General features: G+C 41.2%; 1 protein-coding gene across 1 annotated transcript; it reads left to right on the forward strand.

Annotated features, from left to right (window-relative positions):
- Positions 1 to 286: 286 nt before the first annotated feature.
- On the forward strand, positions 287 to 25,747 carry MBD3 (methyl-CpG binding domain protein 3). The gene is made up of 7 exons (XM_044658620.1): positions 287 to 396; positions 5,451 to 5,610; positions 16,772 to 16,909; positions 19,132 to 19,222; positions 20,652 to 20,829; positions 23,066 to 23,263; positions 24,728 to 25,747. Exons 1-6 carry the CDS (start codon positions 287 to 289, stop codon positions 23,256 to 23,258), a joined length of 870 nt encoding a protein of 289 aa, XP_044514555.1. The 3' UTR covers positions 23,259 to 23,263; positions 24,728 to 25,747.
- Positions 25,748 to 26,205: the final 458 nt, after the last annotated feature.

The raw sequence follows: 26,205 nt of genomic DNA on the forward strand, positions 1-26,205 counted from the left end.
GGGGGCGGAGGGCGGAGGCCGGGAGGGCGGAACAGCCGCGGAAAGTAGATTCAGCGGCGGCGGCAGCGACCGAGAAGGAGGCGACCGCGGCCGGCCGGGGTGGCAGCAGCTCGAGTGGTTGCTTCTCGACCTTTTTCGGCGGGCCCAGCTCGGGGAGGCAGGTCGGGGTCGAGGGGAGCCGGCGGCGGCAGCGACAGCGACAGCAGTGGAGCCAGCTCGGCCCGGGGGAGCCTGAGCGACGAGGAGCGACCGCAGCGGCGGGGGGAGCCCCTGTGGCCGCGCAGCGATGGAGCGGAAGAGGTGGGAGTGCTCAGCTCTCCCCCAGGGCTGGAAAAGGGAAGAAGTGACCAGAAAGTCGGGTCTGTCAGCCGGCAAGAGTGATGTCTATTACTATAGGTGAATGGACCATTGGAACCGGGGACGGGGGGAAAAGAGCCCACGAAGCCCGCGGGGCGGGGGCCCGGCCCGGCTCGGCCCGGCTGGACTCGGCTCGGCTCCCTTCCCCCCACCCTGCACTGGCCCCTGCAAGCCAGGAAACTTGCAATGGGCTGCAGCAGCTACCCCCATCCCCCTTCTTCCTCAGCCTGCAGCTGCTGCCCAGACCAGAGCCAGGGCACTGGGAGTCGCCTGCTTCACTACCGTCCTTTAATGTAGGGCGACAGCCAACCTCTGGGACTGGCCGGGCCCCAGGCTGCCTGCAGCACCCTCCCCCCCCTTTCCCCCCACCCCCTGTCCCTCAGGGCTGCCAGGATCCAGTCTGGCAAGAAACTTGCATGTGCTGCTAGACCTGCATGCCAGGAGAAGCCCTTTATGGAAAAATAATAGCATCTTCATCTTCTCTCCTGCATTCCCACTCCCCTAATTTTTTTTCTCCCTAAGCCACCTAGCATGACTGCATGCAGGAGAAATAGGAAGCCTGGGGACAGCAGCTGGGGGTTGGGGGGAGAAATACAGTCTTTATTGCAATGTCTAAATTCACAAATGATAGATTGGTGTAGGCGCTGTTGGAGCCACATGGGGTTCCCTTTCCCTAAATGCAGCTATTGGAATACAAACTTTAATAGGCTTCTAGAGCTGCAGTCCGCTTTGTTTAATGCAGCATATGCGGTGCAGGAAACTTGACTGCTCTATCGGATTGTGAAGGGTCCCTTTATTTGACATAGCCATGAAGTGTGGAACACACGGTGCCCCCTAATCCATTCCCCAGCCCTTTGTGTGTTAGGGAGGGGCCAGTACTGGACAAGTTTATTATTTTAAAGAATGCAAATGTGCCTTATTGAAGAAATTTATGATAGTTTGTCACTTATAAAGCTTAAATCATCTGGAACCCCCTGGGAAGTATTTTCTCCTTTGGTCACCCCAGTTCTGTCTTGGAGCATAAAGCACCTGGGGGGGATGTACTTTCTCTTCACTGCCTCCTCCACCCACCCCCACCCCCAGTTCAAAGGGAGTCTATTTGGCTTAGGCTTTCAGAGGGTAGGAACCAGAGAGGGAAGGCGGTCCTTCTCTCCTACCATAACAAGAATAGAACAAAGAGCTAGTTGCACATTTTAGACCATGCACCTGGCATTGGTTGGCTGCACTGAATGGTCTCCAATCCATTTGTTTCCATCTTTCCTGAAATTTTCTCACTCTTGAAAAATAGTTTGCCTCTGACAGCTTTTATTTTCTCCCCTCAAGTCATTCCAAATTTGTAATAATGACATTACTGTAGCACTTTACATTTTATAAAGCACTTTCTTCAACACAGTTTGTGGTAGATCTGTTTTTGTCTCTATTTTTGAGATGAGGAAACCAAGGCCCAGGGATTACGACTTGCCCAGTCATTGAACTAGTAAATGTGACTTGAACTCAGGTCTTCCAAGACTGATGTTCTTTCCACCACAATAAGAATAATAGGGAACCTTAATAAATAGTGCTTAAAGATTGGCAAAGCACTTTGTTGCCTCTTCACAGTAGAGCTTCTAGTGAAGAGAATGAAAGAGCTAGTTAAATCTGTTATTAATTGTGATTTGATAATCATAAGTAAAATGAACTCAAGTTAAATCCAAGGATGCGCTTTTTCGTAATGCTGTAATTTGATTTGAAGAAAAGGGTGGTGTAGATGATTTAATAATCTGGTGTCATGCTAATTTGGGGGGAAGCTGTTGGTCTTATGTGGGTATCAGCTTGAAAATCTTTTCAAAGCAGAAATTAGAAGACAAACACTTAAACCAAATGTGTCCTTTTTCTTCCCTACCTTATCACTGTTTGCTTGTTGGCATTAAATCCTCACCAGAAACACCAGAAACTAACAATATCGACTTGGGAAAGTGATTGCTTTAGGAATGGGCTGTTGATCAGTTTCCTTGTGAAGCTATCTGGCTGCCATATTAAGATTTTAATAATGTTGGTGCCTCCTTATGTGGGGCTTTAAGGTTTGCAGAGCAGTTTTCTTACTGTAGGTACAGTAAGGTAGGGAGATTCTCCTTTTACAGATAAGGGACACCTATTTGAGGGTTTATTTTAAGAGAGAAGTTAGATCAGCTCTTCTGGTGGGAGCAAATAAGAGAAAGTGGTAGTAGGGTTTTTTGGTGGGGTTTTTTTTGAGTCCTCTTGTTAAGGGTGTCAGCATTTGTGAAAATATGAGAATTGGCATTAGGTGTGCTCTAAAATGCATCTAGCTTTAGATTAAGCTGTCTAGGAGAGTAAGAAAAAACTAGTTTAATCAGTTCTTGGCTTCTGCAAAGGAGATGGGGAGGCGGATGACTAGCACTCCTTAAGATATAGGCTAACATCCTCAAATTAAGGTGCCCTTTTTAAGTAGAGAAACTGAGGTTAAGTGGCCCTGGCTTGTGGTCAGTAGCAGAACCAGAATCCCATCCGGAATCATCTCAAGCTTTTTAGTGCTCAATTGCCAAATAAAAATTTAAGAAAAATACTTCATAAGACCAATTGAAGGACAACATGATTTTCTTGAGGCCTCTTTTCCTTTGCATTTGGTATTTCTTCAGTTTTTCCATGTTACCAATTCCTGGATTTTTCCTTTCTATCCAACTTACCCCACTCCCTTTTTCTCTTGAGAAAATTTTACATTATTGCCGGTTGGTATTTGAATGTCCATATCGGATCACCAATAAAAGGATACAGAACAGAGAGGTCCTGTTAGTCAAGTGACGTACAGTGGTTAATGTTAAGCCATTTCTTTCCTTTGTATCTATTTTTTTTTGCTCCTTTTTCATGGAAAACACTTGTACACAAGATCCAGCATAATTAGAAATTAAAACCAAAAAAATGTCAATGGAAAATAAAATTTTTTTTGTAGCTAACCTTTGTGGATGTTGGATTTTTTTGGATCAGGATATAAAATGTTCCATGTGTTTCTTAGAGAAGTATGATAACCTTATAGGTTGCTTGTTGTAAATTAGCCCCTAAAGAATTGGAAGCAGGAGTGTTGCTATGTTAGAGTGGGTTGGAAATGCAGTAATAACATGGATTAAAAAATATATTATTTCAAATAACCAATTTTAAAGCAGGCAGCATTGTATAGAGGCAAGATTATTAAATGGGGACTCAAAAACCTGAGTTCTAATCCCTACTCTGCTTGCTGTGACCACCTAAACCAGTGGTTCCCAAACTTTTTTGGCCTACCGCCCCCTTTCCTGAAAAAAATACTACTTAGCACCCCCTGGAAATTATGAAACTATTTATTGAACTTAGAATAGAATGTAATACAAAAAAAGTGTGGCCATCTCCTCTCCCCTGGATCGTTGCACCCTGGATCTCTGCAGCACTCACCAGGGGGCGTTAGCGCCCACTTTGGGGATCACTGAACTAGGGCATGCTATTTCCTTTTGGTGGTGGTGGTGGGAGCTAACTTCTACAATGACAGAATTGTCTTAGGTGATCACTGAGCTAACTCCCTTAGTGTCAGCAAGTTAGTGAATATAGGAGGTGGTTGCCTGCTGTTGTCCAGCTTATATATATTCCACAGGCTCTGGACTACTTTTAGTACCACCAATTATAAAAGAAAATCTCTTGGGATGGGGATGGGACAGGGACAGGGCTGGGAAGGCAAGGATGAAGGCAGGGTAGGAACATATAAACTATTCCAGAACTTAAGAAAATAGAAGTTGCTGCTTTTACCCATATCTCATATTTCTGCTCCTAATTTGAGTTGATTACAATGCTGGTCATATATTATGTGGAAAGAACAATGCTAGTTAGACTTTGTAGTTGGGATGACTGGGGTTCAGATCCTACTTCTAACACTTTACTTTTCCTGAGCCTAAGGCAGTTGCCTTAAGAAGATCTAAGTTATAGGTCATAAATGATATTTTATAGAATATGTAATGTATGTCTTATAGATGTGCTTGCATGAATATTTCTGCTGTACAGATGACATCGTTTTGTGTGAAATATAAATTGGTGTATCTGCAGTAACTAAAGGTCCTATTGTTTTTTTTAACCAAGTTGGTGAAACTAGGAGTTACATTGTGTTTGCAAATGTTTCTTTCTTGTAAGTGGAAATAAACCAGCTTGTGAGATGACAAGGTAGCTTTGTCTGACTGTCAGCCTTCTCATCAGATCAAAGGTTTTTAAAGGTATTGCTGTTACATTTTTGTCTAATATTGTATTCCTGCTTTGTCATTCCTTAAACTGAGGGAGGGGTTTATTGTTATTCAGAATTGCTCATTGTTTTTTGTTTAAAAGGCCATAGGATTTAGAGTTGGAAGGTGCATTAGAACCCATTTGGTTTTATCCTCTCTTTTGATAGTGAGATAAAAAAAATTAGCCTGACATCACACAAGTAGTAAGGAGCAAGTAGTAGAGCTTGGATTTGAATCTGGCTCCTCTTGACTCCAAATTGAGTTTACAAAGCACTCTCTTCAGAACAGACCTGAGAGACTGGTCCTGGTATTGAGATCTGTTTTACTTAAACATAGTATGAAACTTGACTTTCCAGGCAAAAATTTCTTCACTGAAGTTAGAATGTTAGAGGGAATGGGCAAGATCTTCAGATGAGTGTGTTGACTCCTGATACCAAATGACCTTTTAAGACCCTTCCAACTCCAAGATTCTATGATGTTCAGATAAAGGGGATGAGACATTGCACTTGATATAGATGGGGAAAGTTAGTTCCCCCATCTAAAATGTTGATTGCATTGGATAATGCAATGATTTCAAGGGCAAAGGATCACATTCAGCTTCATTCTCGGATTGGCACGGCTAAGAAAGGACATGCTCCACCTTTACTTTGGCAGCACAGAAATTTATCTTGAAAATGAGGTCTTCGTTACCCTGTGACCTCCCGTAGGGTGCTAGAGGAGAAGGTCTTGTGGTTCATTCCCCATCTATAACAATGCTTCACTGTAATAGTGATGGATTTATGTTCTTATAGCACTTTGGATGCAGAAAGATGATGAAAACCTACCCTACAAAATGGGAATTTTTCCCCTTTTCCTTTATAGCCCGAGTGGGAAGAAGTTCCGAAGCAAACCTCAGCTAGCCCGTTACCTGGGAAGCTCCATGGACCTGAGCACTTTTGACTTTCGAACAGGGAAAATGCTCATGAGTAAGATGAACAAGAATCGGCAGCGGATGCGCTATGACTGCTCTAACCAAGCCAAAGTAAGGACCCTCTCCATCACAAGCTTTTGTCCCTCTCGGGTAGCCGTGGCTCCAGTTTCTGGGGTTTCCTTTCCCAGTGATCTTTGTAGACTTGACTCTTGCAAATTTCTGTACTAAAGAGTTTACAAGATTGTTGTACTCACATTGATTGAACCTTTTTAGATCCTGATTCTAGGAGCTAGTGGGTGGAAACGGCAAATTTCTGCTTGATAGAGACTTCTTCTGAATGGTCAGAGCTCTCCTTGAGTGATGGGTTAGCCCCAGAAGGTGGGGAGCTCCTCACTGCACAGAGGTTTTCAAGCAGAGGCTGAATAATCCTTGTTCTAAATATTTGTAGAGATTTTGTTTGGGTATGGATGCCTTGAGAAATCTGTATCATAACTCTGAGATTCTGGAAAGTTGTATGAAATGGTAATAATGTGGAATGAATATCTGCGTGCACAATTGTGTACCCTTTCAATCAGAGCCGGCCAACAATTAGTCGTGTGATTGGGGTCAAGTCACTGTTTAGAGCCTTAGTGTTCTCATCTGTAAAACAGATCTCAGTACCAGGACCAGCCTCTCAGGTCTGTTCTGAAGATAGTGCTTTATAAACTCTCAAATGCTATGTGAAACCAAGTGATTCTAAATCAAAAGGGCCCGGGTAATTGCACTTAGTCTAGGGTTTTTTAGCTTATAACCTCACATTTGGCACTTTATGGTTTACAAAGTTTGCATTCATTATCTCATTTGGTCCTCTCAACAACCACTGGTGATAGATAGAACCAATACTATTGTTCTTTGAATAAAGATACTGAGATACATAGAGGTAGAGTGGTAGACCCAGCATGTGGAGCTGACACCTAGTGGAAAGAGTACTGGACCATCTTATGTTACTAGAAATTGGGCCTCAGACTACTAGCCATGTAACCGTGGGCAAGTCACTTACCCTCTGTCTGTATCTGTTTCCTCATCTATAAAATGGGGGTGATAATGCCTCTCAAAGTTAGTATAAAATGAGACAATATTTTTAAAGTGACTTGCAAACCTTACTGTACTGTGCTAGCTACTGTTGTTATCATCATTCTTCCCATTCCTTCTCTCCTAGTATCAACTTTTTTTTTTTTTTTTTTTTAAACCCTTGTACTTCGGTGTATTGTCTCATAGGTGGAAGATTGGTAAGGGTGGGCACTGGGGGTCAAGTGACTTGCCCAGGGTCACACAGCTGGGAAGTGGCTGAGGCCGGGTTTGAACCTAGGACCTCCTGTCTCTAGGCCTGACTCTCACTCCACTGAGCTACCCAGCTGCCCCCAGTATCAACTCTTAAGACAGAAGGACATGGACTAGGCAGAAGGGTTAAGTGACTTGCTCCAGGGTCACACAGCTAGAAAGTGTCAGAGACCAGATTAGAACTCAGGTCCTTCCAACTCTAGACCTGGCTCTTTGTCCACTGAGCCACCTAGCTGCCACCACCCCACCCTTAACAAATGCCCCCCCCCCCCAAAAGGATTTTACCCTAAGTGGGGAAAATCTGTACAGCTTGCTTCCTTTCATGCCTCATCTTGTACCATTTGTGTTCCATATATTTTTGTAAAACTGCCATGGATGCTCCTCTTAATACACAGGGTTTTTTCCCCTAGTGCTCTGCGTGTTTCATGGGTACCAGAAGATGTCTCAGTGTGCCCATCTGTTAACTCTAACCACATAACTGACATGCCATTTATCCAACCAAATTTGGAGGCCTAACCATAGATTTCTACTGTTTAAGAACCTAAATTTAGAGCTTGGGAGAGATCCCAGAGGTAATCTAATACAATTCCCTCATTCTAAAGAGGAGGAAACTGAGGCCTAGCCCAGAACTTGGTACATAACCTGTCCAGAATTCACATAGGTAGTAAGTGGCAGAAAAAGGATTTGAACCCAATCCATGCCTCCAGTTCAGTTTTGAGCCTAGCTCTTTGTCCTTCTATGTCACTTTATGGACTCAGTGGGTTCCCATAAAACTATATGTCACTCTGTCCCTTCCTCATCTGACATTCTTCAGTCTTTTAAACAACATCTTTTCTTTAGCCAATTTTTTTCCTGGGCAAATGGTTAGGACAGTCTCTTTGAATGGCTGTGGATCTCATATCCAAGGATCTCTATGATTGACATATTCCTTATACTTTAATATACTTGATGCCTAAAAGTATTCTTTTAAATACCTTCCCTCAAGGCCACCTGTATTTTAAGGAAAATTATATGGCACTTTATAGAATAGTGACTGATAATAGCAAATAAAAATTTTAAAATTCAGTTGAATTTGTAAGAGGACTCATTGAAGGACTTGTTGAATGTTTGTATAAAGAGGAAAAACAAATGGATATTGGTTTGGGAAACCTGGATCATGGGTTCTGGTTGTGACATTTATTTACCAGCCATGGGGTCCTGGGCAAGTCAAGATTGGAGGCTCTCAGTTTTCTCAGTTCTTAACATAGAGCTAAATGACATTTTACCCTACTTTTTGTCTTAAGGTTTTTTAGGAAGGAAGTGCCTTACAAGTCTCAAAGTGCTGAGGAAAGGTAGTTTCATGAAATATCATCCAAAACAGATCATTGAGTTTAAGTGTTTCCTGTTTAATCCCAAATGACCCAGAAGATTATTGTGCCTTTTTTGGAAACCACATCTGTCCCCTGATTCCATCTAGGGACTGCTTTGTCGAAAACTATCTGACTCCTTTAGCCTGCCACTTTTCTAGTCTAATTGTTAACAGCATTCATATGTGTTAATATTCTCAGGATACTAGCGTATCATTCCAAGCTTCAACTGACCACTCTTCTAAAATGGTAGAAGGTCAGGTCATTTGCTTTTCTAGGACAGGAGCTTCTCCTTCTTCCTTTCAGATGTCTGGTGCATAGAGATGAGGCTTTTTGCTTTACCTTCCTAAATTGCATCCTCATTGCTGAAAGAATTCTAAGGCAAATTTAGCTATTTTTGTTGGAAGCACTAATTTAATACTGGAAGAAGTCATGATGCCATTGGCAGTCTTCTGTCCAATGAAACAAATTTCTTAAGTTTTTCTGACAAAAAAAAACCAAAACACCTCATCACCCAGTGGCCCACGTTCTTACGATGAGTCTCTCTGAACTTTGCTAGGTTGATCTTTAAATAGCAAATGGATAGTCCTGAATTCCAAATTTTTAGATTTTGTTAAAGTCAGAGCTAGTACTTCCTTGCATGTGTATGGCCTTCCAGAATCCATGGCATCTTTTCCCTGTCGTCCTCTGGAACATGGTGTTAGTGGGTCTGGGGCCTCATCATTGTGTTGTCTGTGCTTTCTTCCTCAACCCCCCCAAACTGGTAGAACATTCAGGCCTTCTTACCCTGGGTCATTGCTCTCTGTGCCTTTGCATAGACCCTTCCAGACATTCTCTTCAGTGTTTTGTGTTTTGGAGGTCCTCCTCTGGTTCTTTTACTGTTTCTTAATGAAAAGTGGCTGTCCCTCAGTAATCTGTCATTCTTGCTCTGTGACTGACCTACCTTTTTCACTCTTACATATCCTTAATGGTTCAGTTTATCCCACTTCTATGCACAGGGCACCAAGAGTAATAATATACTGTGTAGACCATTCACACCTGGCACCTAAAGCTTCCCATTGCTTTTCATCCCACCTGTACTTTTCCTGAGATTGGGATTGTCTGTCATTTGCAGCCACATAGCACATCTGAGAAATACTGGTGATATTGGGGGGGGGGGGGTTGGCTTTTGCAGCAGAAAGCATTTGGGGATCATTGAAAACAGTTTCCAAATGTTATTTAACTCTTTCTCCTCTTTGCTTCTGAGCCCAACTCCTTGAGCCTATTCAGTGCCTGACCAAAAGACAGGTCAGGTAGTGATTTAAATGAATTTTCCTTTCAACTATCTGTCTTAATATAGGCATAGCACTTCAGAATTATTGATCTGTTTTGTTTTTCCTGTGTGGGTTGTTAGAGTGAGATTCTGAGGTAGTTAGGGTGTATCCTGTTAAGGACACCCTGAGTATCCCAGGACCCAGTGCAATCAACACACTGTTATCTACAATAAGAAGCCCCTGGAGAAGCTCTTCATCAAAGGGAAATCTTCTATTTGGGCTTGGTATAGACTATCCTCTGGGACACTAGGAGACACTAAGCACATTCACCTCTTTGCCTCCGACTTCATTTAATGTTGATAATCCTTAAATTACTGAGTGGAGTTCTCTAGTCATTCTACTGTCTATCAGGCAGCAAACTGAAGTGCTTGCTATGTGCCAAGAACTGTGCTGAGGACTGAGAATACAAAGACAAGCAGAAACACAGTCCTGGGTCTCCAAGACTTCCCCATCTAATGGGAGAGACCAGGTGTAAATAACTTTATTATATAGACAAGGTATATCTAGATAAAGAAGGTAAACATAGGCGGGAAGCCTCTGCAGAAAGTGGGATTTGAGCTTGAATCTTAAAGGAAGCCAAGGAAATTTGGAGTTAGAAGGGATGAGGGAGATCCTGCTAGGTCTAGGAGAAATCCAGGACAAGGATGCAGAAGGGGGAAGTGGAGGATTATAGGGGGCCAGTGTAGCTGGGTCATAGACTGTATGGCAAGGGAGTAAAGTGAAAGTCTCCTGGAAAAGTAGGAAGGGTCCTGGAGATCATTGAGTGAGGGCTTCGGGGTGACATGGTCAGACTGAGTTTTAGGGAAATGACTTTGGAGGTTGAGTTAAAGGTTAGTTTGGAATGGAGAGAGTTGAGGCAGGGAGAGCCATGAGGTTATTGTGAAGCCTAGGAAAGAGCTGATGGAAGCTGTTTTGTAGGGGGTGATTGAATAAGTAGAGAGAACGGTAGGTTTGAGATACTCTGAGGAAAATGCAGCATTTGATAATGGATGGAAAGGATGGAATGAGTTTGGAAAGGTTTTGGGGAAGAGAAATGAGGGCTCCTTGGCAAGTGGAGAGGGGGGGGGGGGGGGGAAGGGAGGAGGGGGAGAGGAGAGGAGAGAAAAATAGCCAGGAGTAAATGATTACTAATGTCCACAGTTGCAGAGAAATCAGGAAATAAAAAGATTTGAGAAGAGTCTGTAGCTAAGAGCAGTTTCTGAAGAGGGTTGAAAGGTGACAGCTACTAAGGATAAGGGATTGAGGGAGGGATTTTTAAGTACAGGGCCAGGGAGCCCACAGGAGCATATTTGGAATCACTAATAAATTACACATAATCACAACTGACCTTCTAGACCATGTTAAGATTTTCCATCATCTCTTTGCCTCTATGGAACAGATTATGGGCTGACAAGTTTTATCCTTAGTTTTTTAAGAGAGACAATGACTACTTGTGGCCCTACAGTCCTTGATTCATTTGTACCAGGCTGCCTCCAATTCTGACCCCTGTTTGCATAATCTGTCATAGGATCTTGTAGGATTTTGATATAAGAATAGGAGACAAGGGGCATCTGGGTAGCTCAGTGGAGTGAGAGTCAGGCCTAGAGACAGGGGGTCCTAGGTTCAAACCCAGCCTCAGCCACTTCCCAGCTGTGTGACCCTGGGCAAGTCACTTGACCCCCATTGTCCACCCTTACTGCTCTTCCACCTATGAGACAATACACCGAAATTAAGGGTTTAAAAAAAAAAAAGAATAGGAGACATTTTTTGAAGTATAAGACAAAACTATCAGAAAATGAATCTGTGTGCTAAACATTTTTGGAGTGTAAGGAAAGTATAATTTCCTCCAAGGAGCTTATAGTTTAGGTGAGGTAAGACTTAACACAACATTACTTATGATGGTATTGTAGTTATTGTACATAGTATGAAATGCTAACGTGTGGTGTATGAGGTTAGAGAATAGGATTGTATATAAGGTGATAACCATTTAGTAAATAAACTCAGAAGGAGAGCCCATTGTGGGTTGTTATTATCATACTAGTAGTGGATAGAGTCCTGACTGGAGTCCAGAATATACCTAATTTTGAGTAGCTCCTGATCATGGGCAAGTCACTTAATCTCTGAGCCTGGGTTTTCTCACCTGTAAAATGAGGATAAGACCATCTATGGGAGCACTTAACATCATGAGTAAATACATTATAAACACATAATTTCTTATTTAATGTTTTAAGACAAGATTTTTGTAACACTGGCATTTTCCCACATTAACTGCTTAGTTAAATCATAAGGGAACGTTAAGGATTTGTGGAATGTATCTTAAAAGATGGTGTGGCAGGAGGAGCCCTGGATCTGGGGGTCTTTATCCTGGCTTAGCTTCCTAGCTTGGTGAACAATTCCCCTCTCATCTCTGAGCTTCTTTTTTTCATTGGTAAAAGGAAAGAGTTGAACTAGTTGATCCCTAAGCATCATTATTGCTTTTAATTCTCTGAAATACCAGAATAGGCTTTTATTTGAGATTTGCTTTTCCCTTAGTACCCTTGACCAGTAATCTTTTAGGGGGATCTGTCTGGCAGTGGGGTAGAAGATGCATTGAAGGGGAAAGATTAGAGGAGTAGTTGCAGAGAGACAAAAGTAGAAATCCATTTATGAGGATTCTTTTTGAATCTCTGTGATAACATCTCTTCTTCCTTTAAGTTCCAGTGTGTTTGTGTCCTTTTATCATAGGGGTCATGAGATTTATAGCTGGAAAAGACCTTAGGGATCATCTTGTCCAGTCCTTTAATTTTACAGTTGGGTTGTATGTGTTGAAAAGTGGAGTGAGGAAAGAGTAACTATCATTTACTTTACCAGCTGTAATCTAAGAATTAGTAAATTAGTTGTAAAGCAGTTTGAAGACTCATGTGTTAAAAAAAAATAAATTTTAAGTATTCAGGTTGTATTTTTACTTGAGAAAATAATATTTTTTCCTTTATCTACTTTGCCTTGCTTATCAGTAGGATGAAAGATTGCCAGGCAAATGATCCTATCTCCTGGGCTCTTTGGTATGAACAGGTGCTGTCCCAGCATGACATTAACCTTCCATGTTTCCTGGAGGCATCCTTTATCCCTGCCCCCTGGATACTTTTGGAGTATCCCCCACTTTCTAATATCTATATGTCAGGCTGGAGGTAGCAAGGCATCTTTGCTGCCAATTTAATATGTCTCTTTACTACAGGTTATTTTTGATGTTACCAAATACAGCATGTTTGAATTTTTCTCCTGTTAAAGATCAACATGACAGATCCGTTAGACAAATGCCAGAGTGGAATTAGGGGTTTGGGGGATCTGGGTAAGACTTAATTAAACAAAAAGAAGAGAAGCATCCGTTTCAGATAAGTCTTCCTTCTAATACCAGCAATAGTTGGTATTTACATAGCGCTATACCTGTAATCTATTATTATTTTGGTGCTTTACAATTTACAAAAAAAATTTCAATATATTCCCTTGTTTGAGCCTCCCAGCAATGCAGCCCTCTGAGGAGTAAGATCCAAGACAAGTATTACATTTTTCAAGTAAGGAAACTGAGCCAGGACTCAGTGTAATGTCTGTAACAACTCCTCATCCAAAGCTTGTTCATACTGTTGACTCAGTATATGCCAAGACCTATTTTCTCTTCGTTGATATCCACCACTTACATACCAAGAATCATAGAACTTTTAGGCTGTCATTTTTACCATGCTAATAGCTATTGAGTGTGTCCCTGTTTAGGAAAGATGGAGAATGTTTATTTTGGTAGTTCTAGTCATTGTTTTTAAACATCAATAACTTTTTTCCCTGACCTTTTTACTGCCTATATCTATATAACTTGTTATGATTTCAAAGGCCCACCACAATCTGGTCCCTTTCTTTCTAGTCTTCTTTCATTCCTCTCTTATATAAACTCTCTTTCTAATAAGACAAATTTATTGGCTACACCTTGAACAATACATTTTGCACTTAGCTCTGAGAATTTGCTTACCCACTATTTGACTTATCTGAAATGGATGCTTCCCTTCTCTTTTTTTGTTAATTATTACCCAGATCTTTCTGTTTTTCTATCTTTTTTTTTTGACCACTCCAGCCTCTATTCTCAGTTGAATAGACTTCATTTATATCCTCACTATGCCAATTGCTTAATTCCCCCAAAATTCTTGCATTAAATCATAAGAGCAAAAACCACCTTATACAAAGAGTTTCGGAACAGAAGGATCCATTTTCAGTCCTTGGGTTCATTCATGGGTCTGGGGATGAACTAAGCTTATCAGAAGATTGGGCAAATGAGTTTGGTTGGGTTTTTCATAGGTTGACACCCAGATAGTGAATTTTTTGATTGATCCCTAGAAGGATTTTGTGGTCTATATTGGGATAGGAGGGAGTACCCACCTTGATGAAAGGACTTAACCTCAGAAGCATTTAAGTGACCTATAAGACATACAAAATATGTTAGATCTAGCCCCATACCCTGGAGCTCTTTTCTTGGGAATTTATGTACCTGAAACAATCAGGGAATGCTAAAAGATGAGATGCCTGTCTTTCTGTAGGAGCAGGATGGTGCTATTGTGAAGGAGAAGAGCTACTGAATTGATAATCTGGAGACTGGGGTTCTTATCTTGGCCCTGCTGATAACATGGTGGTACCTTAGACACTTGACCTCTCTGAGCTTGAATTCCATCTGTTGAGTGATAGTTTCACAAGAAGTGATCCCCTAAAGCTGCTTCTAGCACCAACATTCTGCGAAACAGGAGCTCAGATTTGAAAATGTCTTGACTTTTCAGATAAGGAAATTAAAGGTCCAGAGAGGTGACTTTTGTCCAAGGTCCCCAATAACTTTGGTGGATTCAAGATTAAAACTCAGATTTCTTTTGACTCCAAATTCAGTGTTGTTTCATACAATGGAGGAGGGAGGAAATGATCGTCTCTTCTTTAGCTACTTAAGAACATTGATGAAATGGAGTATTTCCAGGATATAAAGAAGATCAAGGATAGGAGAGTTGATTTTATAAAGAAAATAAGGAAATTCTTGCTCTCAAGGAGCTTATTTCTAGGATCTAATGGGAGTTCTTGGAAAGAAAACATAGGTGTGGGGATGTGTAAAGGCTGTCTTCAAGAATATTAGGGGTTTGGCTATTATGACAGAAAAGGAAAATGACAAAGCTTGGAGGGTGTGTGGGAAAACTGAGACACTAATGTACTGTTGGGGTATTGTGAAATGATTCAGCCATTTCGGAGAACAATTTGGATCTATGCCTAAAAGGCTATAAACTAGTATATACCAGTGATGGGCAAACTATGTATGGCCCCCTGAAATGATTTACCCCACCATGCCACTTTATTCCTAATCTAACGAATACAATGAGTAGGATACAATACAATGAAACTTCGAAAGAGTTGCCTTAGAAACAGACTGACAGATGAGCATTTCTTTTCCTTTGGCCCTCTCTTAAAAAGTTTGCCCATCACTGGTATACACCATTTGACCCAGCAATACCAGTACTAGGTCTGTATCCCAAAAAGATTAAAAATAAAATAAAAGGAAAAGGACCTATATGTATAAAAATATTTAAATTCTTTTTGTGGTGGCAAAGAATTGGAAAGTAAGGGGGATGTTCATCAATTTGGGGAATGGCTGAGTAAGTCTATGATTGCAATGGAATACTCTAGTGTTCTAAGAAATGAGAAGCAGAAGGAACTTGGAAAAACCTGGAAAGACTTACAGGAACTAATGCAGAGTGAAGTAAGCAGAACCCAGAACATTATACATGACAATACTGTATGATGAACAGCTGTGATAATTTAGGTATTCTCAATAACATAATGTTATCTGCTTCTAGAAAAAGAACTGAGGGAGTCTGAATCCAGATTAAAGCAAACTTTTTCATGCTCATCTTTCGGGGGGAGGATTTGGGGATGGGATGGGATGGGATTTGAGACTCAAAAAAATTTTTTTGAATGTTAAAATTTGTTTTTATATATAATTGGGGGGAAAATATGAATTTGGATGACCAAAAGAAAAAAAATAATATGAAGGGCTGCCAGATGGAAGTGAAGTCTGCTTGGCCAAAGAAGGCCAACCTAGAAACAATAGAGAATAGTAGATTTCTACTCAATGTGAGGATGAACTCCCTAATTAAAGATTCTCAGGGCAAGGTGATTTACTTGAAGAGCTAAGAAATTCCCCTTCTTAAGAAATCTAAGCAGAGAGACCAGATGACTACTCATCAGGCAGGAATGGGCATTGTGGAGATTTCCTTTGCAAAAACAGTTGATTAGATCAGGTCCTTTTGAGGTTCCTTCCAACTCTTTTTAAGATCCTAAATACCAGAGATATCAAATGCTAGAGTTCCTGACATACTTCCCAGTGCAGAAGAGCCTCAAAAATGTAATTGGGAAATGTTTAACAAAATAAGTAAAAATAGAACATAGTTAATATCAATGTGTGGTTTCCTAAGTCATGATGTGTCCCTCTCTCCCCGTCACTTTACCAGTTTCCTTTTGAGTCTGTCACCCCAGCCTGTCTGTAGTCACTAATGGGTTGACTGTTTTTTATCAGGATTTCAAGCGGAGGTTATGTTTAGATTTCTCTAACCGTCACTAATGTTTAGAAGTAACAAGGAAGAGCATTTGTGCTTGGCACAGTCTGGGCAATTGAGCTTGGGCCACAAACTACTGAGGATCCATGTGAAAATAGAAACACTTCTCTTTGCTGGGACTCTAGACCTATTGATCTACCCACAGTAATTAAGAAAGATGAACTAAAGGATTATTTAGGTTTATCCACCCAACTAGCTGTACCCTGCCCAATTTGTTATTTCCTAAAAATCCTTCAGATTGGATATGTGTTTGCTTTTTCCAAGTGTCTCCTAAGGCATTATGCTCATGTTCTATTTACTTAGATAGGTCTGATCTCTTCATTGGGTCTCCCTTCCCCATCTGGGGAATAAAGAGATTGGGCTAGAGCAGTGGTATCTAACTCAGAAACAGAACAAGAAGGTTCCTTTGTGTTTGTATTTATTTTGTTAAAATATTTTCCAATTACATTTTAATCTGCTTTTGGTGGACTAGGAAGTACTTGAAGCCACAACATGAAGCCCAAGGACCGCTTATTACGTACCTCAGGGCTAGGGGATCTCCTAAGATTTCTTCTAGCTCTGGCATTCTATAATCAGCCTATTTAAGATTAAGTGGCATCGAGGTGGGGGGCAGCAGTGTCATTCTGTAATGATTGGACTGGCTTCTGTTAAACCAAATATGAGGAGATGTTATTAGGAGTATGATCTAACTCGCTTGTTGTTCCAGGGAAAACCAGATTTAAATACAGCACTCCCTGTCCGGCAGACGGCATCCATCTTCAAACAACCTGTTACCAAGATTACTAACCATCCCAGTAATAAAGTAAAGAGTGATCCACAGAAGGCTGTGGACCAGCCTCGACAGGTGAGGTCTACGGATTTGTTCACTGCATTTTGTCCTATTCTGAGTAAAGCTCAGTCGTCAAATGGTATAATCTCCCTTAGAAATTTACATTCATGACAGAGAAACAGAGGATTAGAAAGGGTTGATCTATGTTGATCCTGACTCAGCCACTCACTTGTCCAGGTTCCCTGGTGTTTGGGGGGGGGGCCTCAGCGTCCCTCTCTGTAGTTATACTATCCCCACATTACAGATGAGGAGGTTTCCCCACTTCACTAGGTTGCATATACCGTTAGCCTTTTGGTGGGTGATGCTCCCGTTTCATAATTTTAGTATTGCCCTTGCTGTGTCTTTTGGGCTGCACCTAAGGGAGCTGCTTGTAGTCTCTCCAATTCTGACCCAGCTCCCTTTGGATGTGACCACATTGCATTGCCCTGGGATTCTCATTTCTAGACCATTTGTTGGGAGTTCTCGAAGCTGCCCTTATCTCTGACAATATTAGGTCTATGTTCTTTGTGACCTCAGTAGGCTTAGCACATCAGCAGGGCAATGTTGCAGCCCAGGGAACATGAAATCAGGTCGATTCACAGCTTGTGTCTTCCTTATGTAACATGATGCATAGCTCGCCCATCAGGCTGGTTCATGACTGCTTTTTCATTATCCCGAATGTAGGACAGTCTTAAATATTAAAACTGGTTGTAAGTTGTGAATGTGGCTAAGAATTTTAAGACCAAGCAGAGATATTAGACGTCATCTATCATTCAACCCCCTTCTCTGAATATGAGAAAATTAAGAGGAATTAATATGCTAAGGTGTTCTTTCAGTCTGACCACCTCAGAGATAGTTTGAGTTTGGTTCCACACCAATGAAATAAAGCCAATCTTGACACAAAGTGAGTCACGTGAATTTTTTGGTTTCCTAGTGCATAAGTTTACACTATGCTGTAGTCTACTGAGTGTGCAATAGTATTATTTCTAAGAAGCAGTATACGTACCTTAATTAAAAATTACTTTATTGCTTAAAAAAAAAAGCTAACTGTCATCTGATCCTTCAGTGAACCATAATCTTTTTGCTGATGGAGGGCCTTGCATCCTCCTGGTGATGTCTCCTGACTGATCATGGTATTGCTTGCTGAAGACTGGGATGTTGGGGCAATTTCTTAAGGCAATAATGAAGTTTGGCTCTTCTATCAATTCTTCCTTTCACTAGAACACTAAGAAACCCCTGCAGTGCTCTCAATTGGCCTAATTTTAATATTGTTGTATCTCAGGGAATAGGGAAGCCCAAGGAGAGGGAGAGAGATGGGGATCAGCCCTAGTCATTTGAGCAGTCTGAACACAAATTTATCAATTAAGTTTAATGTGTTATATATGGGCAGGGTTTGTGGCACCCTGAAAAAGTGACCATAGTAACATCAAAGATCACTGATCATAGATGGCCAGAAATAATAACAGGAACCTCCAAAATGTGATATAGAGGCATGATGTCAGCATATGCTGTTGGAAAAATGGTGCTGTTAGACTTGCTTGACCCAGGATTGCCACAAACTTCGATTTATAAAAAAATGCGGTATCTGCGAAGTGCAATAAAACTAGGTATGTCCATATTCACTGTAAGATGCAGAGCTGGAAAGAGAATGATACTGAATAAGAATTATTCCTGTAGTTAACTAGATTATGTGGTTCTGTTCTTAGGAAGAGAGTACAGACAGCTGGATATTGAAGCTACTCAATGTTCTAGGTATAGAAGATGTGCACACATTGTATCAACTAATTAAGAGAGAATTTACTTCAGTAAGATTTTATGAAGCTGTTATTTTGCAGAGAAAAATAGGGCATGAGGCCCAGCTGCAGATGGGTCAGGGAAGAGATGGTAACTGAGAGCAGAACACCAATTAGGATGTTTTACAATTAACTGACATGGATTCCTTTTCCTTGCCATGTTTTACACAGAAAATGTGTTAAGCTTTATCTCCTTAGGTTCCTAAAGTAAAAATCCCTTCTTGTGTGCTATTTCAAATTAATTGCCTAATAGCTATATTACCTTTCTTCCCCTTCTTTCCTCCTCCCCCCCTCCCAAAACTTATCTATAGGCAGTCTGTGCTCTTAATGATCCAGGCTGGCTGTCTTGAGTTCTGGTTTTATTTAAGTTTTATTTTTTGGTATCATCAGAGTTTCCTTTGAGTTATGGGGCTTGGGGGTAGTGGTGTTTTTTCTATGTAAATAAACAAATGTTTTCTTTGATAGCTTTTTTGGGAAAAGAAGCTAAGTGGATTGAATGCCTTTGATATTGCAGAAGAGCTTGTGAAAACAATGGATCTTCCTAAAGGTTTACAAGGTAATTAGTAACTTTTTTACTGTGTGTTGGATTTGTGCATTTTAAGAAGTCTGTTCTCTATTTTGCGAGCCTTCAAATTTATACTTATCCTGGATTGACATTAGACATGGAGAAAACCTTACTATGAGAGAGTATGTAGAACATAAAAGATCAGCCCTGGTAAGACCTTTGAAATAACATTTTTCTAGGTGAGGAAATGGAGGCTAAGGGAGTGACTTGCCTAAGATTGCACTGGAAGATAATGGTAGAACTAAGATTAGAACCTAAGTCTAGTATCATTTCCATGGCACCCCACTTTTTTATTCTTTGTTTATTACCGGTGAGTTTTAGCTCTAAATTGAGCTTTGTATAATGGCTGGTGAAGACATTAGCAAAGGTCAGCTCTTGTGATATTTTAAGATGCTGGGCTGACTTTTTAATCTAGCAATTTTAGTGTCATCTTTCCTTTGAAAGGTAATGTTTTGAAGAGAGTCCTTGGGCATATAAAAATATAGGAAGAGCTTCTATGTATAAAGATCTCCTTGATGTAGAATTTGGTAACTCCTTAGGACATGTGGAATGTGGGAGGTTTAAAACTGTTAAAGTTTAATTCTGTAGCCCACCTTAAATGTAAGCCATCACTCCATTGCTATGGAGACAGGCAGCTCCTTTTCTCACCATGGTTGAAATACTGAGCAAAACTTTATTTATGGGGGCAGCTGGGTAGCTCAGTGGAGTGAGAGTCAGGCCTAGAGACAGGAGATCCTAGGTTCAAACCCGGCCTCAGCCACTTCCCAGCTGTGTGACCCTGGGCAAGTCACTTGACCCCCATTGCCCACCCTTACCACTCTTCCACCTATGAGACAAAACACCGAAGTTAAGGGTCTAAAAAAAAAAAAAAATTAAAAAAAAAACAAAACTTTATTTATTCTGGTAACATTTAAAATAGTTGGACAACCAAACCCCCAACACCCCCCGGACATTACTCCACCAGCTTTGCTCCTCAGTAACATCATAGCCAAAGTCTTCTATAAAAGCCTTGCTCAGACAGATGCCAGGTTAGGTCTCATCAGCAGCAATCTAAGTGCTTCAACCTTAAGAACAGTCATTCATTGTCCTTAGCATCAACTTACTTATATTCTACTACTGACTAAATTTCCCCCTTCCCCAGGTAAGTCTCCTTCTCTGATCTTGTTCTCATAGAACCAATGAAAATTTCTGACAACTTACTTATAGTAACTATAGGACTGAAATAGTATTTAACTACCTATATTGCCTTTTTAAAACCCAGCAGCAATGTGGAGTTTGAGCATCTGGTGGTGCTAAAAGGGATTGAAGGAACTTAGGATTTTGCTTTTTTATACTATATTAATGACATTTCTCAAGCTAGTTGATTCATTGGCTTTTTTTTCCCCTCTGCCATCTTTATGTGGTAAATTCTATCCTACAGGGGTCGGCCCAGGTTGCACTGATGAAACCCTCCTCTCTGCCATTGCCAGTGCTCTGCATACTAGCACAATGCCCATCACTGGGCAGCTCTCAGCTGCTGTTGAAAAGAACCCTGGAGTATGGCTTAATACCTCCCAACCACTCTGCAAAGCATTCATGGTGACGGATGAAGATATCAGGTAATGGGGAAAGTGTGTTAGAAATTACTCTGGGTAGTCAAATGCTTTATGTAGATATGCAACAAAAACTATTGCTCACCTTCAGTGAGTATAAACCTGGACCATCATTCTGCATTTTTGAATTTTGGAAATAAGATTCAAGCTCTTAATTTCACAGATGGGAAAACTGAGGCTTGAAGAACATAAATGATTTTGGCTACCTCATATACTTCTCAAAAATAAAAAAAAAAAAAAGGTTGTAACAAAGTAGAGGGATATGCTAGGTCCAGATTCTTAAGAGATGAGAAATTTCAACATCCTATGTTAGTGAAATGGTTCCATTTAGGGAGCCTTATGGGGAAAGATGTTGCATACCAGGGCTTGTATATTTAGGTACTGCCTGGGATGATATAATCTGTCTCACTATTGGCATTGCCTGCTTGTCTAATAGAATAGTAAGCCTTGTGAAAGCTGGACCACATCACCATATCTCAGCTAAACATTGTATTTTCCCTACCTAAGTAAGAAGTAGAGCCAGGAATTTTGCTTTAGAACTCCTCCTTTCACAAGTCAATGTTGCCACCATGAGGACATCAAAGCATTTCTAGCCTAGGATGTCAGTAGACCAATAGAATCGGTGTGGAGAAATACCATCCTACTTTAGTTTGGGTCTGGGCAAAAGAGGAGGAGACTGTCAGCTGTCTTATTCCTCAAGGCAGACTTGAAATTAAACAAGCCCCCAGTTTGGTAACATCTCATTGGACCACTCGATCCTGCACTGAGCAGACGGGGCATGCTGCCATGTCTTGCTGTTGGGGTACCTTAATGTGGAAAGGCAATGGAGTCTTAGAGGACTGGGCTGAGCATACCTGTGGCTGGTCTCCTCAACTGTCCTATCTTTGTAAACTTGGACAAGGTGACAAACCTTCAGAATCAAAATGTCTTCATCTTTAAGAATACCTGCCCTGCCTATCTGTTAAATGTTTTAAGGATCCAGTGAGGTGATAATGATATGACAGAGTTGCTATCCCAGAGTGCTCATTTAAGAGACTGAAAACTAATTTGGCATAATGGTGAGGGTCTAGGACTTGAGTTGAGAGAAATGGGTCTAAGTTCTGATAATAACTTGCTTATATGATAGAAATTATGCAACTTACTCAACCTTTCTGGGTCTTCACTTCCTTTATAAAATGTGGAAACTGGACTAAGTGATCTCTTGTAGCTCTAAAATTGTATATTCTAATGTTACACAAAATCACCTGTCCTGATTTAATATTGTTAGAGTGGTCATCTTCAAACTATATCTTGCAGAACCCTGACATTCCTTGGAATTCCATATTGAAAGGTGAATAATGGTAGTAAGAAGTAGTCTTTACTGGTGTATAAAGTTTAATTTTTGTCCATTTTGCTCCACAATTTCTTCCTTTATCCGTGGAAATATTATTGAATATGACTCGTTACTCAGCCCCAAAGAATAAATAACAAATGCATAGTTTCAGATCTGGAAAGGCCCTCAGAAATCATGTAGTACAACCCTTTCCTCATGCCCAGTTCCCTTTTACAACTTCATTGACAAGTGCTTATTTAGCCTTTACTTAAATTTCCAGGCAGTGGGATCTCATTATAATCACCCCATAAATATTGGAAGACATTCTGCATCCTCCACCCCTGGCCAGGTCTGTTCTTTTGTAGGACAAAAAGCCAGGCCTCAGGGGACCTAGGTATGGTTTTGCTACCTCTTGGTCAGCCCTCCTGGATTATTTCTAGCTTGTCGATGGCCCTCCTAAATTGGTGGTGCCTTTTATATAACAACAGCACTGCAAGAAATAACCTGTGGCATTGAATTTGTAAGATTCTTTGACTTACGGTAATGGGGCCTCCCTTCGAGGTAAGAGTATGTGTGTAGCCAGCTCCACTATGCCTAGGGCCCTCCACTTGGGAACTTCCCCTTCATCCAAAGGAGTAAGGATGGTTATTACCATCTCCTTATTAGGAGAATGTGGGCCCCTCACTTGACAGGGTTTTTGGGATAGAGATGGAAGCAAATCAGTTCAATCATGTGCCTAATACCATGTTTAATGGCGAAGGCTTGGGTTCCTTCTAATGAGGAAAATAACTTCCAAGTAAAAGTCACTAAGTACTTAGGAAATCGTGTGACTTGGGAAACTTTTCTATAGCTGACCCCAGTATTTGCCCTGGGTGTCTGTAGCTGACTGACCACCAGATGTAGCTGACTGTGTTCTTTGTTCTGAGTCAGGAAACAGGAAGAACTTGTCCAGCAGGTGAGAAAGAGGCTGGAGGAGGCACTGATGGCCGACATGCTCGCTCATGTGGAAGAGATTGCCAGGGACGGGGATGCCCCTGGAGAAAAGGGTGCTGCAGAGGAGGAGGAGGAAGACGAGGAAGAGGAGGAAGAGCAGGACCAAGACCACGAGATGGAGAATGTATAGTCCAGGTGAGGCCACGCCTCTGGTTGAATTGTGGAAGAATGTTGGAGGGAGGGGACTGGTTGTAGACATGTAGTCCAAGAGATGAATCACCCAAAAACATGTGTCTGAGGCCACATTTGAATTTATGATCTCCCGTCTCTAGTCCTGACTCTCAATCCACTGAGCCACCTAGCAGCCCCTGACCTTAGGCTTTTAAAATAGATAGAAGATAGCAATAATTCAATTAGCACATAATCTTAAATTTAAAGCTTTTACACAGCTACTTCACTGTGGTTTATTGAGATTTAGTCTGTGCTTAGCATGTAGTAAGCATTTAATAAGTGTTGTTAGAGATAGCATGATAGAATGAGAAGAGTTTGGGGCTTGTGCTCCAGTATTACTCCTTGTGCAACTTGACATTTAATCTGAGACTGTTTGCTTATCTGGAAAATGAAAATAGTGCCAGACTTAGACACTATGTATAAAGGGCTTCCTCAAACTTAAAGCACTAGTCAAGTATTTATTGCAAAAGCTGAGAGAATGTAAGTTAGAAACCAGTTTTGTGGCAGAGCAATTTAATATTCTAGCTGGTATGATTTTAAAACTTTTCATATAAGATTTATAAGAAAAATAATTTCTATTTTTTGGAAAGGCGAGCCTTCGCACAGACAATTAACAGTCAGTTAATTGTCATTTGATGTAACCTAATTATACCATTTTCAAGTAAAGGTTCAAAATCTCAGGGATGGAAAGGACCTTAGTGGGCGTATATCCCTAACCTCCTCCCTGAGCAGGAATTCCCTATAATATCCACAATAAATAGTCATCCGATTTAGAGACTTCCAGTAATGGGGCACTCAAGGTCTCCTGAGACAGTTCATTTATATGACTGGGCAATTCCTAACTTGGAAAGTTCTTAGGTTAAACTAAAATTTGTCTCCCTATTAACTTCCTTATTGTTGGTCCTATCTCTGCTTTCTATGAGGCCAAATGCAGTGGTGCAGATGGTGTCACAGTGGAGCTGGCTAAACACATACTCTCACCTCGAAGGGTGGCCCTGTTACCTTAAGTCAAAGAATCTTGCAAATTCAATGCTACGTTATTTCTTGTATTTCTTCTCCCTTTGCCTCATAACAACCATTCATGCATTTGAAGATATCCATGATGCACGTGCCCCTAATTCTTTTTTTTTTTTTTTCAGGCTTAGTTTTCCTGATTGCTTTGGTTGATCTTTTTGCAGGATGACTTTGAATCCCCTCTTCATCCTGATTATGCTTCATTTGACACGAGATTCTAGCTGTTGAGTGTTCTGTCCCAGATGTTGCCCCCCAAATGAGACAGAGGCTTCCAGATGAATAGGACCAAGCTCAGGGAGATTTTCTGTTGATCAGCCATATAGATGAATCAGAGTTGGGTAGGCAGGAGACAGACAACCTGTAACTAAAGCTAAATTTGGTGAAGGTGTTTTCTGTTGTATTTTTCTTTTTCAGGAAGATCCAGCCAAGATTTGCCTGTAAAGCAGTAGCAGGGCCAGCACAACCATTCCCAAAGCCAGGAGTGTCCAAGGACTAAACTGCATCTACCATACTTAGGAACAAGTTCCCTTGACCACTAGAGGAAAGAGTTGGGCATCAGAGAGTAAATATTTACTCTTTTGAAAGACACTTCCCCTCTTTCCCTTCCCACATCAAAGGTGGGGAGGAACCAAGTGGGTTATGCTAGACACAATCTCCCCTTCTTATTTAGGGGTCATGAGTTCAGTATGGTAAATTTTCCCAGGCCTTTGGTACCTTTAACTTTTTGACCTAGGTTCAGCATTTTCTCTCTCCTTCTGGGTCTTTTTTAAAGTAAGAGAGGTGCTTCTTCACTGCTTGGTCCCTCCCCAATACCCTGCTTGATAATACCCAACTCTTGAGAGATCATTTTTATGTTTTGGATTGTTGTTCCATGTGTGAATTCAGGTCATTGACTTTCATACCCAGATTGATCTTGGGGAAAGGCCAGGGAATAAAATAAGGGTGTGGCACTCTTCCAGCCTGCTTCTCCCAAATCCAATGCCAGAATTCCTTTATGAAATACTCAGAACTGAAGCTAGTATAAGCTGGGAAGACCTGCAGGAAACAGATTCACCTTCATGCTAAATTTCCTCAAACTTACTCTAATTCTGTATTGTACTTACGTTATTCTGCATCATGGAACGAGGCTGCCAACAGGAGATAATCCCAGAATAGCTTATTCCTGGGGCCTTCAGCATCCCGTAGGTGGGGGAGCAGAAGAGAGAAGTGCTCTGTGAAATGGTCAGTATGATGTTCCAATTGAGGTTGGGGAGATGCTTCCAAGCAGGACAGAAGCTCCATCAGTAAGAAGAGAGGGACCGTCGCTGCTGCCACCCATGCAGGAGAGTGGTATGGAAGGTGTCGCCTACACTTTCTTTGCCTGAAGCTGTGATGGTCTCAACTTCATTTTTTAAAAGTTCACCTTTCTTTAATAAATTGATAATATCAACTGAATTGAATCCTTTTTTGAACATTTTTACCTTTTGTATTTGCTGTGCATTGAAGTGAACTTTGGCCTTTGTTGAAGAGAAATGAAATGTAGTCAAACCTGCCTTAATGGAGTTCTGAATCCTCAGAATTGGATATGGGAATCTGGAACTCTTCCCCCATCTCTCTATGCAGCTGCTTGAAATTCAGACACAGGAATAATTCTAGGTACAGATTCTTCCCTCCCTCTTCCATCACAAGTTGTTTAGGGGCAGGGGGAGCGATGGCCTAGCTCTTTTCTGGCACATATTTCTCAACTATAGGTTCTGCCTTGATCTTTGTGGGCAGTTTCAATGGGAACATTAGAATTACAAAGCTGGAGAACTTGAGACTGCCTTATTAGACAAATGACAAAACCGGTATTTGTAGAATTAAAATGGGAGGTGAAAAGAGAGACTTGCCCGAGATCACCTAGCTGGTTGGTA

This window comes from Gracilinanus agilis, chromosome 1 (assembly GCF_016433145.1).
Source record: "Gracilinanus agilis isolate LMUSP501 chromosome 1, AgileGrace, whole genome shotgun sequence".
NCBI lineage: Eukaryota > Metazoa > Chordata > Mammalia > Didelphimorphia > Didelphidae > Gracilinanus > Gracilinanus agilis.